Raw genomic sequence first — 17,811 nt, 5'->3', positions numbered from 1 at the left:
CACTGGGTTTGTGTGTGCTGTTACTGCCATAGTTGTTGTTGTTTTGTTTGACTGGTTATACACATATCGATATAGTAAAGAACTGTTATTCCTATTTCCCACATCTTTGCCTAAAGGCCCTTGATTTCAAAATATAATAACTTGGAGGGGAAAAGGGTTATATCTGCCACTTCAAGGGGGGCTTCTGCCTTCCTGAGCAGACACCTGTCTTTCAAAACCGAGACAATCCCATATCGCTGCCCTATGGCCAGAAATTAACTTTGTGCCTTTCTATGCCTCTGAACTGAGCCTGAGAGGGGGAAGGAAAAACTGAGCAAAACTTTCTCAGAGCAGTTTGCAGCTTGTTCAAGGTCCCACAGAGATAACGACTTTTTTTTCCAGCTGCGGCAGGGGAGGGAGGAGGCACCCGGCTTGTGGCTCCCTGGGTCAGCTTTTGGCCAGTAGTTCAGTTTTTTTTTCTCCGGAGAGAGACTGAGAGTTGAACATTTTTCCCTTCCCTGGAATTTTGGATTTTCTCCCTTTTCCACTGGACTGCTTCAATATCAGAGCACATCGGGAGGACTTTCCAGCGGGCACAGAGGGCCTGGCCCTGGGCCAAGCCCCAGCTCCGAGGACACCAAAGGGAGGACTCTGACACTTTCCCAGGTTTTTTCTCCACAGAGACAGATTTTATCATTTAGCATAATTTTCCTTTCCCGTGTGTTTGTTAAATAAATAGTTTTTATCTCTTTCACTTCCCTTCGAGGAAAATTTATTTTCTCTGAACCTGGTGGGGGAGGGGTGGTTGTGCCTTCTCTCAGAGGATCTATTTCTAAATTTGGCCAAACCAGAACACCTTGCTTACTCTTGCTTGTGGCTAAAGCCGAGCGCGGAGTTTTATTGGATCAATGGTTTTACTCTTGTGTTGCCTGTATATCCGTGGTAAAAGAACAACATTCCTTCCACTGCTGTCTGTGGCCTTTAAATCGCCCCCGGGAATTGGCACAGCAGTGGCCTCGTTGCTCTGGAGGTCCTGGTGGCCTTGGTGGCCATGGTGGCCACAGGGACTGTGGTGACCTCGATGGGCTCGTGGCTCAGAGGATCCCGCTGGCCACTGCCAGGGCTGTGGTGGCCAGGAGAAGCCCTCCAAGGAGGGGGGGGTCCCTGGGGCCGCTCCCATCTGGGGGGACAAAGACAAGGGTCAGGGGGTCAGTGGGGGGAGTGAGGGGGTCAGGGAGGGCCATAATGGGGGCTGAGGAGTGACAGGAGAGACGGGGGCCATGAGGTCACAGGTGACAGGGTGTCGGGGGGCATGGGGGGTACAGGGAGCCAGGGGGTGTCAGGGGGGTCACGGTGGGCTTTAGGGGTGACAGGGGTCAGGGGGAGTCAGGGGTGCCATGAGGGGTGACAGAGGGTGGCAGGGGTTCAGGGGGGGTCAGGGGTGCCATGAGGGGTGACAGAGAGTGGCAGGGGTTCAGGGGGGGTCAGGGGTGCCATGAGGGGTGACAGAGGGTGGCAGGGGTTCAGGGGGGGTCAGGGGTGCCATGAGGGGTGACAGAGGGTGACAGGGGTTCAGGGGGGGTCAGGGGTGCCATGAGGGGTGACGGGGGCTGACAGGGCTCAGGGGGGCTCAGGGGCTGCCATGGGGGAGTCCCAGCTCAGCCGTGTCCAGCACACGAGCCTCGTACCCACAGCTCCCTGTGTCTGTCCCTTTCCCTGTCCCTGTCCCCACCGGCAGGAGTGTCCCTGGCCCCTCCCAGGTGTGGGGGTCCCCGTCCCTGTGCCCTGTCATGGGTGTCCCTGTCCCCACGCTCTCAACGAGTGTCCCCACAGCTGGCAGCGAGTGTCCCCACCCCCTGCGCCCTACCATGGGTGTCCCCTGCCCACAGTGGGTGTCCCCAGGGCTGGGTGTCCCTGTCCCCCATCCCCAGTGGGTGTCAGTGTCCCCTGGGCCTTATCACGGGTGTCCCCATCCCCCCGGTTGTCCCCTCTGTGCCGTCACCTCGCAGCCACTCGCAGTTGTAGTTGCTGTGGGTCCCGGTGGAGCGGAGCTGGATCCGTGCCCCCTTCTCGTCCCGGGTGACATCGGTGACCTCGAAGGTCTCGAAGGGTGGGATCAGCACCTCCTTCTCAAAAGAAAAGCAGGAGAATCGCTGGATGTCCACACCGTGGCACGTGTGCACCTGGAACACCGTGTCCGTGCCGTAGCGCTGGGCGACAGCTTTGGAAAGCGACGTTGACGCAAATTGACCAAACCGGACCTTCTGGCCCCGCTGAGCCTTGAACTGCTTATTCCTCACCCCCCGGAACACATCATAACACTTCTGTCCCCTCAGCTCCGCCAGGGCATCGGTCAGCAGGAAATGCAGCGCTTTGAAGTGGAAGTTGTCCCGGTATTCCCGAGGGGAGCTCCCGGCCTCTCGCACGGCCGCGTTGAACTCCTCATACACGTCATCCATCGTGTAGGCCATGAGGGCGATGGCCTGGGCTGGGGACGACAGACGGGACACACAGGACCCCTTCTCCTGCCACTCGGCCGTGGCCTTTGCCCAGACCTGGGCGAACAGAGGGTTCTGCTGGAACTCAGAGCGGTTGAGGGCCGGCAAAGCCGCGGTCATGGCAGGGCCACAGCCCTGGTACTGGTCATCGAAGGAGTTCTGGGCCATGTCCAGGGGCACCACCTTGATGGCCGCAGTGGCCACGGTCATTGCCAGCAGGGCCAGGGTGTGAGCCAGGGGAGCCATGGAGGGGAGAGGCCACGGGGAGCTGAGTGGGACACAGAGGGACACAGAGGGGACACTGAGGAGATACTGGGGGACACTGGGGGGACACTGAGGAGATACTGGGGGACACTGGGGGGACACAGAGGCAACATGGGGAGGGTTCCTCAGGGAGGGACTGGGGAGGGGAGTGGGGTCAGCCCAGGGGGAGGAGAGGCAGCCCCAGCCAGGAGACCCCTGGACATGTGCTGGGTCCATGATCTCAAATCCTGGGCTCACTTCTGGACCCCCCAACGCCCCCCAGCCCCCCAGGGACCCCACTCCCACAGTGCCATGTCCTCCTGGCCCCCCAGAAGCCCAAACCCACTCCCATGGTTACACGTCCCCTCAGCCCCCCAGGACCCTGATCCAAATCTGGGGTCACTCCCTGAGCCCCCCAGTGTCCCCCTCGGCCCGTCCCCAGACCCCAAACCCACTCCCAGTCCCCAATTTCTTTGGTGTCACCCCAGGACCCCAACCCAAATCTGGGGATCACCCCCTGCCCCCACAGTGTCCCCCAGCTCCCCCAGACCCCAAACCCACTCCCACCATCCCCTGTCCCCCCTCACCTTCCCCCACACCACCCCATGACCCCAGTCCCAGTCCCGTGACTCCCCCAGTGTCTCCCCAGGGCCCCAGTCCCGATGCCACGGGCCCCTGTCCCCCCCCAAGTGTCCCTGGGGTCCCCCCAGCCCCCGATACCGAAATCGGCCGGAGTGAGCTTCCTGACAGAACTGGAGGGAGCAGAGAGCCGGAATTCTGTATCGGTGCTGGACTCACAGCGGGTCTGTCCTGGTCTAAATATTCATTAAAATGGGCCCCCCAATCTAACACAGGCACAGCAGCTTTCCTGGAAATCATCGGCATGGCTCCACCTCTTTCTAAGAATCCTCTTATTGCCCTGGAGAGTCCTAAAAATGGGGTTTCCGGGGATCATTTTCACTGGGTGACCCAATATCCCAAATGACCTCGCCTCGAACTTTCGCTTTGGGCACGTGCTGCTCCTCCTGTGTTACAGAACTCGCCAAGAGCCCCACTGGAGTTCCCTTTATCTCTTTCTCAGGTGCTTCTGGCAGCGTTTATCATCCTGTGTCAGCACTTCTACATCCTTTATCTTCTTTGCTCGTCCGTCTTTCAGCGCCACCGCAGCCCCTTCAGGGGAACTGGAACTTTCTATTCCCTCGCTTCTTTCTCACCCCCAGGACCCCAATCCCGCCCCCACGGTCCCGTGTCCCCCAGTGCCCCCCGTCCCTCTCCCCACTGCTCACTGAGCCGCTGTCACACCTCCGATACCAAATGGGGTGCCCTATCAGAGGACACCCCTGTAGGAACCCCGAGCTGGGGAGGAGCTCTTTGGGGAGTGCCTGGGTGACTTCCCTGGCCTTGGTGCGGCAGGGGAAGCGCCTGGAAAAGGGATCCACCGGCACCAGGAGATACCTGAATCCTCGCTGGCCATTTGCCAGCAATCCCCGGCAGCGTTTCCTCTTTCATCCCTGCAGGTGATCTTTAGAGTACAAAGGGTTATATTTAAGACATCTCGGGCTGTCTGGGTTTTAAAGACAGGTGTCTGCTAAGGAAGGCAGGAGCCTCCCTTGGATAGGAAAATAAGACCCCCTTCCCTCCGAATTATTATAATTTTGAAATTAAGAGGCTTTCAGGCAAAGATATGAGAAAAGGAATAACAGTTCTTTGCTAGTATTGTAGTGGTTTGGTCCAAAATACTCATTACTGTTTATCTGCTGTGAGATAAGAATTAGGAGAAATGCAAAGCAGGCACCAAACTTGAAAGAATATAAAGTTTATTAACAGACCTAAAAGAGGGAAGGAAAAAAAAATTATACCACCTTCAGAACTCTCCTCCTCCCCCCACCTTCCTCCCTTCTCCCACTGACAATGTAAAAAGACAACCCTTGAGATGTTCAGTCTGTTACCACTTCCATAATAACCTTGTTCAGTCCATTTAGAAAGAGAAGTCTCTTCTTGCTCATGCTATGAAAACATTATCACAGCGAGACAGCCGCCCACTTGCAAATATCGTTCAGTCCATTTAGGAAGAGGAGTCTCTCTGCCTGCGTGTGAGTCCCTTCCCCCGACTTGCAGCTTTTCCTGCAACTGCTTTCGAGGGTCCACTCTTGAAGTTTTTGGGGTGCAATTTTAAGGTTGAGCCATTCAGAAACAAAAACAGAGGCCCTTCTCCTTTCCTGGGAGCAAAGGGTCTTCATCATCTTCACCTCTAGGACTGTCTCTGGTCCATCTCTAGGGACTGAGGTTTCTCCTTTCCCGTTTGGAGCAAAAGTCCTCATCTGGTCCATCTCTCCCTGTCCAAACTTCTCATGAAATCACAGCTGCGTCAGCATCTGCCTATCTCAGCGCAGGTGCTTTTGCTCACGAGTTGAACACTCCACCCCCCATATCTTCATGAAATTACAACAGGATACTCTGATATATCATAGCTTCACAACAGACTTTCAGCTTTAAGCATCTCCTCTCTCTCTTCCCTCAGGTTTTCAGCTCTTCACAGCAGTAAAAGGGTTAATCTCACCTCGGCCTTGCAGCTTTGCAGCTGGAATGTTGAACTTTTCTTATCGCAGTGGAGAGGGGGGAGAGCCGAGCCGCTCCGGCTGCCCACGGCAAGGCAGTGGGGGGGATTCCATGGCTGGAACAGGCCCATGGCTCCAGGATGGCCGTGGCCCGGCCCGGCCTGGCCCAAGCAGGGCCTGGCCGGGCCCACTGGCCCCCACACGGGGCCCGCAGCCACCTGTGCCAGCGCCGGAAACGAGAGAGAGCTTGGAGGGGGAGTTTGCCTATTCTTAAATGTGGATCACAGAGGTGTTCACAACTTTAAGTGGCTTAGAGAATTGTCCATATTCAAACTGGCCGCTGATAGGTTCCATCAGTTCCCAGAGGAAACTGTAAGCACCCCTTAGCAAGGACATCCCTTCCGGGACTATGCTTGCTAACCTATGACAAGTATGAATAACAAAGCAAACAAACAACGACAGTGGCAGCCACAACAAACAAAAGAAAGAATAAACCAGGAAAACCCAAGGAACGGCCTCTCCCCGCTCCTTAAGCCCTTTCCCCTCGGGTGCAGTTCCGCTCGCAGCCGGCAGGGGCGCTGGCGGCTCCCGGTGAGCAGGGCAGGTGCGATGGTTCCCCCGCGGCTGCAGGGGGCGCTCCGGAGCGAGCTCGGGGAGCACGCGGCACTGGCGGCCTGGGATCCCGGGAAGGGATGGAACAAAGGCTTCACAAACCCCTGGGCAGCCGATCCCGGGATCCCGGGAAGGGATGGGACAAAGGCTTCACAAACCCCTGGGCAGCCGATCCCGGGATGCCGGGAAGGGATGGAACAAAGGCTTCACAAACCCCTGGGCAGCCGATCCCGGGATCCCGGAAGGGATGGAACAAAGGCTTCACAAACCCCTGGGCAGCCGATCCCGGGATCCCGGGAAGGGATGGAACAAAGGAGCTTCACAAACCCCTGGGCAGCCGATCCCGGGATCCAGGGAAGGGATGGAACAAAGGAGCTTCACAAACCCCTGGGCAGCCGATCCCGGGATCCAGGGAAGGGATGGGACAAAGGCTTCACAAACCCCTGGGCAGCCGATCCCGGGATCCCGGGAAGGGATGGAACAAAGGAGCTTCACAAACCGCTGGGCAGCCGATCCCGGGATCCCGGGAAGGGATGGAACAAAGGCTTCACAAACCCCTGGGCAGCCGATCCCGGGATCCCGGGAAGGGATGGAACAAAGGCTTCACAAACCCCTGGGCAGCCGATCCCGGGATCCCGGGAAGGGAAGGAACAAAGGCTTCCCAAACCCCTGGGCAGCCGATCCCGGACCCTCGGGAACAGCAGGCTGGAGCGGCAGGGACGAGCACAAATCCCGGGTGGCAGATGCGATGTATCCAAACCGGGAACCCCCCGGAGGTCGGGCAGGCAGGGAGAGCGGGGCTACAACGCAGCGAAGGCTCGAAGCAGCAGCAGCGGGGCAGGGCGGCCACGGCCCGGCCTCCAGCGGGGCAGGGAAAGCGGCTTTGGGATCCCGGGGCTTCTCCAGCAGAAGGAAAAGCAGCCGAAGAAAGCAGCTCCTCCCTCTCTGTCCGAACGCCGGGACCGACTGCCCGCACAGCCGGGTGAAACAAAGGAGTAGCCAGATGCCCCCACCCCGTAGCCACCGCTTTTGTTGTTCTTAACTACCCAGCCATTTGTGCCCCTGGCAACAGGAATGGGGAAAATTCCTTGAACAGAGAACAAAAACCCCAGGAGAGCTCCTTTGGGGCCACCTTTGGGGTCACCTTTGGGGTCACTTTTGGGGCCACCTTTGGGTTGACTGAGAGCTGGGTTTAGGGACTGGGAGCTGGGATTAGGGACTGGGAGCTGGGATTAGGGACTGGGAGCTGGGTTTAGGGACTCAAACCTGGTTTAAGTGATTCCAACCCGAATTAAATGATTCCAACCCGAATTAAGGGATTTCGATCTGGTTTAAGATATTTAGACCTGGTTTAAGGGATTCTGACCTGGTTTCAGGAATTTAGACCTGGTTTAAGAATCATAGTCCTGGTTTAAAGGATTAGGATCTGAATTAAGGGATTCCGACCTGAATTAAGGGATTTAGACCTAGTTTAAGAATCATAGTCCTGGTTTCAAGTACTTGGACCCGAATTAAGGGATTCCGACCCGTTTTCAGGGATTTTGAGCAGGTTTCAGGGATCAACCTGGTTTAAGGGATTTACGCCCGATATCGGGAGTTTAGACCTGCATTAAGCGATTCCAAGCCGAGTTAAGGCACTTAGGCCCGGTTTATACGCCCCAGCGCTGGTTTTGCGTTTCCCGGCCTAACCCTGAGGCGCCTTTCCGTCCACCCCTCCTTCCCACAATGCCTTTCCCCCAATGTCCCGCCCCTTCCGCCATTACGCCGCATCTCATTGGTTTATCCCCTCCACACCTCCCCCTTTCCCTGTGCTGATTGGCTCCTCGCGCTGCCCATCACGGCGGTTGCCGCCATGTTGTAGTCCGACCGTGGCAGCACAGGAGGCGGCGGTAGAGTCGGAGCTGAAGGCGGTGCTGGTCGGTCCCGCTGGCGGGCGAGACCCCGCGAGCGGCCGCGACTTGCGAGGAACCGGCTCTGTTTGTGTTTCTGTGGCCTTAATGTCGCCGTGAGTGAGGGACCGGCCGCCGCTTTCCCGTACCACCCTCCCTCGCCGCCACACCTCTCTCCTTACGTCCCGCCTTTTCCGGTAGCATGCCCGCACCCCATTGGCTGGTTTCCTCCCCGCCTCTGTTTTCCCGGCGCTGATTGGCTGTTACACCCGTCAATCCCGCCGTTGCCAAGCGACGCGGCGGCATGGCGGCGGAGACGAAGGAAGCCGCGGCGATGGCGGAGGCGAGCAGCGAGGCCGCGGCGGCCACGGCGCTGTCGGAGCTCACGGCGCTGCTCTCCCCATCCTCTCCCGCCGCTCCCGAAGCGGCCGAGGCCGCGCTGGCTCTGTCCGGCAGCGCCTCAGGCCGGGCGCTGCTGGCCTCCAACCCCGCGGCCTTATCGGCCTTGGCCGCCATGGCCGCCTCGGCCTCGCGTGGTGCCCATACGGCCTTGGCCGCTCTGGTGAACGCGTCCGCCGAGCCCGCGGCGCTGGAGCCGCTTCTCGCCGCTCTGCCGCCGTTGCTGCCGCTTGTCCCGAGCTCCGGAGCCGTTTGCGGGCTCCTGGCCAACCTGAGCCGCGAGCCCGGGGCGGCCCCGCGGGTGCTGCGGGCGCTGGGCCCCGGCGCGGAGCCGCTGCTGAGGGCGCTGAGCGGGGCCCGGCCCCCGGCGGAGCTCGGGGCGCTGCTCTGCAACCTCAGCCAAGCGCCCGAGGGCCGCCGAGTGCTGCTGGATCGCTCCCGGTGAGGGGAAATCGGGGGGAAAAGGGGGGAAATTGGGGGTAAAAGGGGCAAAATTGGGGATAAAAGGGGGAAAATTGGGAGTAAAAGGGTGGGAAGGGTGAGCGGGAGTGTCCCGGTGGGGCGGGAGCTGAGGCGCGGGGTCGTGGGGGCTCTGCGGAGCTGCTGGAGCGCTCCCGGTGAGGGAAAAATGGGGATAAAAGGGTGGGAAAAATGGGATAAAAGGGGAAAATGTGGGGTAAAAGGGTAAAAATGGGATAAAAGGGGGCAAAATGGGCTAAAAGGGTGAGCGGGAGTGTCCCGGTGGGGCGGGGCTCGGCCGAGCTGAGGCGCGGGGTCGTGAGGGCTCTGCGGAGCTGCTGGAGCGCTCCCGGTGAGGGAAAAATGGGGATAAAAGTGGGAAAAATCGGGATAAAAGGGGAAAATGTGGGGTGAAAGTGGGAAAATCGGGGAATAAAAGGGTAAAAATGGGGATAAAAGGGGTAAAAATGGGCTAAAAGGGTGACTGGGAGTGTCCCGGTGGGGCCCGGGCTCGGCCGAGCTGAGGCGCGGGGTCGTGAGGGCTCTGCGGAGCTGCTTGAGCGCTCCCGGTGAGGGAAAAATGGGGATAAAAGTGGGAAAAAATGGGATAAAGGGTGAAAAATGGGGATAAAAAGGGGGAAATCGGGATTAAAAGGGTGGGAATTGGGGATAAAAGGGTGTTAAGGGTGAGCGGGAGTGTCCCGGTGGGGCGGGGCCCGGGCTCGGCCGAGCTGAGGCGCGGGGTCGTGAGGGCTCTGCGGAGCTGCTGGAGCGCTCCCGGTGAGGGAAAATTGGGGATAAAATGGGGAAAAAATGGGGATAAACGTGGGAAAAATGGGGATAAAAGGGTGGAAAATCGGGATAAAAGGGGGAAAAATCGGGAATAAAAGGGGGCAAAATGGGCTAAAAGGGTGAGCGGGAGTGTCCCGGTGGGGCGCGAGCTGAGGCGCGGGGGCTCTGCGGAGCTGCTGGAGCGCTCCCGGTGAGGGAAAATTTGGGATAAAAGTGGAAAAAATGGGAATAAAAGGGGGAAAAATGGGATAAAAGGGTGGAAATTGGGGATAAAAGTGGGGGAAAATGGGGATAAAAGGGGAAAAAATGGGATAAAAGGGTGAGCGGGAGTGTCCCGGTGGGGCGGGAGCTGAGGCGCGGGGTCGTGAGGGCTCTGCGGAGCTGCTGGAGCACTCCCGGTGAGGGAGAAATGGGGATAAAAGTGGGAGAAATGGGGATAAAAGGGTGAAAAATGGGGATAAAAAGGGGGAAATCGGGATTAAAAGGGTGGGAATTGGGGATAAAAGGGCTAAAAGGGTGAGCGGGAGTGTCCCGGTGGGGCGGGGCTCGGCCGAGCTGAGGCGCGGGGTCGTGAGGGCTCTGCGGAGCTGCTGGAGCGCTCCCGGTGAGGGAAAAATGGGGATAAAAGTGGGAAAAAATGGGATAAAAGGGGTGAAAATGGGGAATAAAGGGTGTTAAGGGTGAGCGGTCGTGCCCCGCAGGCCGCTGGTGCCGCTGCTGCTGCCGCTCATTCGGAGCCCGCACTCGGCCGAGCTGCGGCGCGGGGTCGTGGGGGCTCTGCGGAACTGCTGCTTCGAGCACGGTAAAAATCCTGGGAATGCGGCCTTGGGAATGCGGGAATGCGGCTGGGAGGGGGCTGGGAGCGGCTGATCCCGGGAAAAGCGGGCTTGGAGGGATCCGGGCGGGATCCGGGGGGGGATCTGCTCCCAGGGAACGGGGATAGGAGCAAAGGAATTCCCTGGATTTTCCAGCTGTAAGGAATTCCCGGGGTTTTTTCCAGGTTTAAGGAATTCCCGGGGTTTTTTCCAGGTTTAGGGAATTCCCTGTTTTTTTTCCAGGTTTAAGGAATTCCCTGCTTTTTCCAGCTTTAAGGAATTCCCTGAGTTTTTCTAGGTTTGAGGAATTTCCTGCCCCTTTTTTTAGATTTAAGGAATTCCCGGGGTTTTTTCCAGCTTTAAGGAATTCCCTGGATTTTCCAGGTTTAGGGAATTCCCAGGTTTTTTTCCAGCTTTAAGGAATTCCCTGTTTTTTTTCCAAGTTTAAGGAATTCCTGCCCCTTTTTCCAGGTTTAGGGAGTTCCCAGAGTTTCTTTTTCCAGCTTTAAGGGATTCCTGCCCTATTTTAGATGGAAGCAATTCCCAGCTTTTTCCCCCAACTTTGAGGAATTCCCTGCCTTTTTCCAGCTTTAAGGAATTCCCGGGGTTTTTTTCCAGCTTTAAGGATTTCCATGGATTTTCCAGCTTTAAGAAATTCCCGACGTTTTTTCAGATTTAAGAAATTCCCTGTTTTTTTTCCAAGTTTAAGGAATTACTGCCCCTTTTTCCAGGTTTAAGGAATTCCCGGGATTTTTCCAGGTTTAGGGAATTCCCTGCTTTTTTTCCAGCTTTAAGGAATTCCCGGGGGTTTTCCCAGCTTTCAGGAATTCCCTGCCTTTTCCCGGGATTTCTCCCCCCCCCCAGGCAGATCCCGGCCTCTGCCACCATTCCCATCCCTGGGGATTTGGGCTCCCATTCTGGGATTTGGGATTTGGGCTCCCATTCCTGAATTTGGGCTCCCATTCCCAGGATTTGGGCTCCCATTCCTGGCTTTGGGCTCCCATTCCCGAATTTGGGCTCCCATTCCCGAATTTGGGCTCCCATTCCGGGATTTGGGCTCCCATTCCCGAATTTGGGCTCCCATTCCCGAGTTTGGGCTCCCATTCCCCGAGTTTGGGCTCCCATTCCCGAATTTGGGCTCCCATTCCCAGGATTTGGGCTCCCATTCCCAGGTAGCCACGCGTGCCTCCTGGCCCCGCCGCTGGACGCGCTCCCGGCGCTGCTGCTGCCGCTCGCCGGCCCCGAGGAGCTGCCCCCGCACGAGACCGAGCGTGAGTGGCACTTTGGGGCCTTTTGGGGCCTTTTGGGGCCTTTTGGGGAGTTTGGGGAGTTTTGGGGGGTTTTTGGAATTTTTGGGGAAATTTTGGGGGATTTTTGGGGATTTTTAGAGGACTTTTTGTGGATTTTTTGGGATTTTTTTGGGGATTTTTTTTGAATTTGGGGGAATTTTTTGGGGGATGTTTTTGGAATTTGGGGGAATTTTTGGGGGGATGTTTTGGGGAATTTGGGGAATTTTGGTGATTTTGGGGGGATTTTTGGGGATTTTTGGGGATTTTTTTGGAATTTGGGGAATTTTTTGGGGATTTTAGAGGGATTTTTTGTTGGATTTTTGGGGGATTTTTTTTGGAATTTTTGGGGATTTTTTGGGGATTTTTTTGGAATTTGGGGGAATTTTCTGGGGGATGTTTTGGGGAATTTGGGGAATTTTGGTGATTTTGGGGGGATTTTTTGGGATTTTTGGGGATTTTTTGGTTTTTTATTTTTTGGGGTTTTTTTGGGAAATTTTTTGGGATTTTTTGGAAATTTTTGTGATTTTTTTAGGATTTTTTGTGGAATTTTGGGGATTTCGGGTGAATTTTGGTGATTTTTTGGGGTAATTTTGTGGGAATTTTGGGGAATTTGGGGGATTTTTTTGGAATTTGGGGGATTTTTGGGGAATTTTTGTGGCTAATTTTGTGGATTTTTTTGCGATTTTGGGGGGATTTTTTTTAATTTTCGGGAGGTTTTTGGTGAATTTTTTGGGGATTTTTTGGGGAATTTTGGGGTGATTTTTTGGGGGAATTTTTTTTAATTTTTGGGGGGTTTTTTTGGAATTTTTTGGGGATTTCTTTGGGAAATTTGGGGAATTTGGGAGAATTTTTTTGGATTTTGAGGAATTTTGGGAGAATTTTTTAGGATTTTTTTGGGAATTTTGGGGATATTTTTGGGAATTTGGGGGCATTTTGGGGACATTTTGGGGAATTTGGGGGATTTTTTGGGGTTTTTTGCGATTTTTTTGGGATTTTTTGGGGATTTTTTTCAGAATTTTTTCGGAGTTTTTGTTGGATTTTTGGGGAATTTTTTGTGATTTTTTTTAGGATTTTTGTTGGAATTTTGGGTGATTCTTGGGGATTTTTTGGGTAATTTTGGGGATTTTAGGGGAATTTTTGGGGATTTTTGTGGCTAATTTTGTGGAGTTTTGGGGGATTCTTTTTTAATTTTTGGGAGGTTTTTGGTGAATTTTTTGGGGATTTTTTTGGGAATTTTGGGGATATTTTTGGGAATTTTTGGGGAATTTGGGGGATTTTTGGGTGGGGAATTTTGGGGATTTTTTGAGGATTTTTGGGGGATTTGGGGGATTTTTTGGGGATTTTTGGGGATTTTTTTGGGGAACATTTGGTTAATTTTGGGGATTTTCTGGGGGACTTTGGGGATTTTGGGGGATTTTTGGGAATTTTGGGGCTCCGGCGAGGATTTGGGGGATCCAAACTGGAATTTTTGGGTTCAGGGACGACTTGGGGAGTTTGAGAAGGAATTTTGGGGTTAAATGAGGGATTTTGGGGTTCAGTGAGGATTTTTGGGGTTCAATCCCCACTTTTGGGGTCCAGTGGCCACTTTTGGGTTCCAGTGGCCACTTTTGGGGTTCCAATGGCCACTTTTGGGTTCCAGTGGCCACTTTTGGGTTCCAATGGCCAATTTTGGGTTCCAGTGGCCACTTTTGGGGTCCAATGGCCACTTTTGGGGTTCAATCCCCACTTTTGGGGTCCAGTGGCCACTTTTGGGTTCCAATGGCCACTTTTGGGTTCCAGTGGCCACTTTTGGTTTCCAGTGGCCACTTTTGGGTTCCAATGGCCACTTTTGGGTTCCAGTGGCCACTTTTGGGTTCCAATGGCCACTTTTGGTTTCCACTGGCCACTTTTGGGGTCCAGTGGCCACTTTTGGGGTCCAATGGCCACTTTTGGGTTCCAGTGGCCCCTTTTGGGTTCCAGTGGCCACTTTTGGGTTCCAATGGCCACTTTTGGGGTCCAGTGGCCACTTTTGGGGTTCCAATGGCCACTTTTGGGGTCCAATCCCCACTTTTGGGTTCCAGTGGCCACTTTTGGGTTCCAATGGCCACTTTTGGGGTCCAGTGGCCCCTTTTGGGGTCCAATGGCCACTTTTGGGTTCCAATGGCCACTTTTGGGTTCCAGTGGCCACTTTTGGGGTCCAATCCCCACTTTTGGGGTCCAGTGGCCACTTTTGGGTTCCAATGGCCACTTTTGGGTTCCAGTGGCCACTTTTGGGGTCCAGTGGCCACTTTTGGATTCCAGTGGCCACTTTTGGGGTCCAGTGGCCACTTTTGGGTTCCAATGGCCACTTTTGGGGTCCAGTGGCCACTTTTGGGTTCCAATGGCCACTTTTGGGTTCCAGTGGCCACTTTTGGGTTCCAGTGGCCACTTTTGGGGTCCAATCCCCACTTTTGGGGTCCAGTGGCCGCTTTTGGGTTCCAATGGCCACTTTTGGGTTCCAATGGCCACTTTTGGGTTCCAGTGGCCACTTTTGGGGTCCAGTGGCCACTTTTGGGTTCCAATGGCCACTTTTGGGGTCCAGTGGCCCCTTTTGGGGTCCAATGGCCACTTTTGGGTTCCAATGGCCACTTTTGGGTTCCAGTGGCCACTTTTGGGGTCCAATCCCCACTTTTGGGTTCCAATGGCCACTTTTGGGTTCCAGTGGCCACTTTTGGGTTCCAGTGGCCACTTTTGGGGTTCCAATGGCCACTTTTGGGTTCCAGTGGCCACTTTTGGGGTTCCAATGGCCACTTTTGGGGTCCAGTGGCCACTTTTGGGTTCCAATGGCCACTTTTGGGTTCCAGTGGCCACTTTTGGGTTCCAATGGCCACTTTTGGTTTCCACTGGCCACTTTTGGGGTCCAGTGGCCACTTTTGGGGTCCAATGGCCACTTTTGGGTTCCAGTGGCCCCTTTTGGGTTCCAGTGGCCACTTTTGGGTTCCAATGGCCACTTTTGGGGTCCAGTGGCCACTTTTGGGGTTCCAATGGCCACTTTTGGGGTCCAATCCCCACTTTTGGGTTCCAGTGGCCACTTTTGGGTTCCAATGGCCACTTTTGGGGTCCAGTGGCCCCTTTTGGGGTCCAATGGCCACTTTTGGGTTCCAATGGCCACTTTTGGGTTCCAGTGGCCACTTTTGGGGTCCAATCCCCACTTTTGGGGTCCAGTGGCCACTTTTGGGTTCCAATGGCCACTTTTGGGTTCCAGTGGCCACTTTTGGGGTTCCAGTGGCCACTTTTGGGTTCCAATGGCCACTTTTGGGTTCCAGTGGCCACTTTTGGGGTTCCAGTGGCCACTTTTGGATTCCAGTGGCCACTTTTGGGGTCCAATGGCCACTTTTGGGTTCCAGTGGCCACTTTTGGGTTCCAGTGGCCCCTTTTGGGTTCCAATGGCCACTTTTGGGTTCCAGTGGCCCCTTTTGGGTTCCAATGGCCACTTTTGGGGTCCAGTGGCCACTTTTGGGTTCCAGTGGCCACTTTTGGGTTCCAGTGGCCACTTTGGGGTCCAATGGCCACTTTTGGGGTCCAGTGGCCACTTTTGGTTTCCAATGGCCACTTTTGGGGTCCAGTGGCCACTTTTGGGTTCCAATGGCCACTTTTGGGGTCCAGTGGCCACTTTTGGGGGTTTTCCCGTGGCAGAGCTGCCCCTGGAGCTGCAGTTCCTGCCCCCGGAGCAGCGGCGCGAGGAGGAGCCGGAGATCCGGCGGATGCTGCTGGAAACGCTGCTGCTGGTGGGGATTTGGGGCAAAATCCCGGGAAAAAGGGAGTTTGGGAATGGGGGAAAATTCTGGGAAAAAGGGAGTTTGGGAATGGGGCAAAATCCTGGGAAAAAAGGAGTTTGGGAATGGGGGAAAATCCCGGGAAAAAGGGAATTTGGGATTCGGGAATGGGGCAAAATCCTGGGAAAAAGGGAGTTTGGGAATGGGGGAAAATTCTGGGAAAAAGGGAATTTGGGAATGGGGCAGAATCCCGGGAAAAAGGGAATTTAGGATTTGGGAATGGGGGAAAATCCGGGGAAAAAGGGAGTTTGGGAATGGGGAATGGGGGAAAATCCCGGGAAAAAGGGAGTTTGGGAATGGGGGAAAATCCTGGGAATTTGGGAATTGGGAATGGGGGAAAATCCTGGGAAAAAGGGAATTTGGGATTCAGGATTTGGGGCAAAATCCTGGGAAAAAGAGAGTTTGGGAATGGGGCAAAATCCCGGGAAAAAGGGAGTTTGGGAATGAGGAATGGGGGAAAATTCTGGGAAAAAGGGAATTTGGGAATGGGGAATGGGGGAAAATTCTGGGAATTTGGGAATTGGGAATGGGGCAGAATCCCGGGAAAAAGGGAATTTGGGATTCAGGATTTGGGGCAAAATCCTGGGAAAAAGGGAGTTTGGGAATTGGGATTTGGGGAAAATCCTGGGAAAAAGGGAATTTGGGAATTGGGAATGGGGCAAAATCCTGGGAAGAAGGGAGTTTGGGAATGGGGAGTGGGGGAAAATCCCGGGAAAAAGGGAATTTGGGATTTGGGGCGAAATCCTGGGAAAAAGGGAATTTGGGATTTGGGAATGGGGGAAAATCCCGGGAAAAAGGGAGTTTGGGATTCAGGATTTGGGGCAAAATCCTGGGAAAAAGGGAGTTTGGGAATTGGGAATGGGGGAAAATCCTGGGAAAAAGGGAATTTGGGAATGGGGAATGGGGGAAAATTCTGGGAAAAAGGGAATTTGGGAATGGGGCAAAATCCCGGGAAAAAGGGAATTTGGAATTTGGGAATGGGGGAAAATCCCGGGAAAAAGGGAATTCGGGAATTGGGAATGGGGCAGAATCCCAGGAAAAAGGGAATTTGGGATTTTTGGGGTTCCCTGCCCACTTTTGGGGTTCAGTACCCATTTTTGGGGTTCCCTGCCCCCTTTTGGGGTTCAGTACCCACTTTTGGGGTTTCAATGGCCACTTTTGGGGTTTCAATTGGGATTTTTGGGGTTCCCTGCCCACTTTTGGGGTTCAATGCCCTCTTTTGGGGTTTCAATTGGGATTTTTGGGGTTCCCTGCCCACTTTTGGGGTTTCAGTTGGGATTTTTGGGGTTCCCTGCCCCCTTTTGGGGTTCAGAGCTCCCTTTTGGGGTTCCCTGCCCCCTTTTGGGGTTCCCTGCCCCCTTTTGGGGTTCCCTGCCCACTTTTGGGGTTTCAATTGGGATTTTTGGAGTTCAATACCCACTTTTGGGGTTTCAATTGGGATTTTTGGGGTTCAGTGCTCACTTTTGGGGTTTCAATTGGGATTTTTGGAGTTCAATACCCACTTTTGGGGTATCAGTTGGGATTTTTGGGGTTCAGTACCCCCTTTGGGGGTGCCGTGCTCCCTTTTGGGGTCGAACGAGGCTTTCTGGCAGCTCTCGGCCACCGGCGCCGGGCGGCTGCAGCTGCGCTCCCGAGGCTCCCTGGCGCTGCTGCGGGAGCTCCACGCGTGGGAGCAGCACCCGGGGGTGCTCCGCGCCTGCGGCCGCCTGCTGCAGGTGAGCCCGCGCGGAGAGCGGCGCTTTGGGCTGAAACGGGGCGCTTTGGGCTGAAACGGGGCGATTTGGGTGAAACGGGGCGATTTGGGGTGAAACGGGGCGTTTTGGGCTGAAACGGGGCGATTTGGGGTGAAACGGGGCGATTTGGGTGAAATGAGGCGATTTGGGGTGAAATGAGGCGTTTTGGGGTGAAATGGGGCGTTTTGGGGTGAAACGGGGCATTTTGGGTGAAACGGGGCGTTTTGGGTGAAATGAGGCGTTTTGGGGTGAAATGGGGCGTTTTGGGTGAAATGAGGCGTTTTGGGGTGAAACGGGGCGTTTTGGGGTGAAACGGGGCGATTTGGGTGAAACGGGGCGTTTTGGGGTGAAACGGGGCGTTTTGGGTGAAACGGGGCGATTTGGGTGAAATGAGGTGTTTTGGGGTGAAACGGGGCGATTTGGGGTGAAACGGGGCGTTTTGGGTGAAATGAGGCGTTTTGGGGTGAAACGGGGTGATTTGGGTGAAATGAGGCGTTTTGGGTGAAACGGGGCGTTTTGGGGTGAAACGGAGCGATTTGGGGTGAAATGAGGCGTTTTGGGTGAAACGGGGCGATTTGGGTGAAATGGGGCGATTTGGGGTGAAACGGGGCGATTTGGGTGAAATGGGGCGTTTGGGGTGAAACGGGGCGTTTTGGGGTGAAACGGGGCGTTTTGGGTGAAATGAGGCGTTTTGGGGTGAAATGAGGCGTTTTGGGTGAAACGGGGCGTTTTGGGGTGAAATGAGGCGTTT

General features: G+C 55.0%; 2 protein-coding genes across 3 annotated transcripts in view; one reads left to right on the top strand and one right to left on the bottom strand.

The window, feature by feature from the left end:
• LOC309579143 (NAD(P)(+)--arginine ADP-ribosyltransferase 2-like) lies at positions 1-3,494 on the bottom strand. The gene is made up of 3 exons (XM_082292227.1): positions 3,441-3,494; positions 1,982-2,745; positions 1-1,159 (listed from the first exon to the last, which is right to left on the bottom strand). The coding sequence occupies exons 2-3, from the start codon at positions 2,721-2,723 to the stop codon at positions 1,074-1,076; spliced, it is 828 nt and encodes a 275-aa protein (XP_082148353.1). The 5' UTR covers positions 2,724-2,745; positions 3,441-3,494; the 3' UTR covers positions 1-1,073.
• Positions 3,495-8,073: 4,579 nt separating this feature from the next.
• HGH1 (HGH1 homolog) overlaps positions 8,074-17,811 on the top strand; it is a 15,792-nt gene continuing 6,054 nt past the window's right edge. The window contains exons 1-5 of one of the 2 annotated variants that reach the window (XM_082283847.1): positions 8,074-8,619; positions 10,131-10,231; positions 11,417-11,515; positions 15,188-15,279; positions 16,920-17,042. In XM_082283847.1, the coding sequence (XP_082139973.1) occupies positions 8,084-8,619; positions 10,131-10,231; positions 11,417-11,515; positions 15,188-15,279; positions 16,920-17,042 (951 nt within the window). In that variant the 5' untranslated portion in view covers positions 8,074-8,083. The remainder of the gene's footprint in view (positions 8,620-10,130; positions 10,232-11,416; positions 11,516-15,187; positions 15,280-16,919; positions 17,043-17,811) is intronic. The other variant, XM_082283848.1, reaches the window with a different exon arrangement.

Source organism: Coloeus monedula, assembly GCF_965178545.1.
Source record: "Coloeus monedula genome assembly, chromosome: 1".
Taxonomy (NCBI): Eukaryota; Metazoa; Chordata; class Aves; order Passeriformes; family Corvidae; genus Coloeus; species Coloeus monedula.
This window is presented reverse-complemented; position numbering and strand designations above follow the sequence as displayed.